Source organism: Nanorana parkeri, unplaced genomic scaffold (assembly GCF_000935625.1).
Source record: "Nanorana parkeri isolate BGI_ZX_2015 unplaced genomic scaffold, ASM93562v1 scaffold4013, whole genome shotgun sequence".
In the NCBI taxonomy this organism is placed as follows: Eukaryota; Metazoa; Chordata; class Amphibia; order Anura; family Dicroglossidae; genus Nanorana; species Nanorana parkeri.
The window spans coordinates 23,963-24,445 of NW_017310280.1; the positions used below are offsets into that span (position 1 = coordinate 23,963).

The following is a 483-nucleotide window of genomic DNA, read 5'->3' on the forward strand; positions in this document are numbered from 1 at the left end:
GGCGGGTATAGTGGGCGTGTATGGTGGCCGATTACAATACATTACCCACCGATGTCAGCTCGGATGAAGCCACCCAGATGATATCCACCAGGAGGAGGAGGAGAATCCCCAACACCAGACGCCTCCGCTGAGGACTGGATCCACCAGAACTGACCACTCGATTCATACCACCAATCAGACCGCCCGATACCTGACACACAATGATATATACAATGAGTGTGACAGTATACAACCCAGACCACCCATCAACTGCCACCCATCACCACACAACCCAGACCACTCTCCATACGTCTGACCTCTAGAAGAGCCTCCATACGTCTGATCTCTAGAAGAACCTCCATACGTCTGACCTCTAGAAGAGCCTCCATACGTCTGACCTCTAGAATAACCTCCATACGTCTGACCTCTGGAAGAACCTCCATACGTCTGATCTCTAGAAGAGCCTCCATACGTCTGACCTCTAGAAGAACCTCCATACTTCTG

At 51.1% G+C, this 483-nt stretch overlaps 1 protein-coding gene across 1 annotated transcript in view; it reads right to left on the minus strand.

Annotated features, from left to right (window-relative positions):
- Positions 1–187, minus strand: part of SLC35F5 (solute carrier family 35 member F5) — a 21,687-nt gene extending 21,500 nt beyond the window's left edge. Inside the window, exon 1 of the mRNA XM_018575495.1 lies at positions 50–187. Within this exon, the coding sequence (XP_018430997.1) occupies positions 50–166 (117 nt within the window). The 5' untranslated portion in view covers positions 167–187. The remainder of the gene's footprint in view (positions 1–49) is intronic.
- Between the last annotated feature and the right edge of the window lie 296 nt (positions 188–483).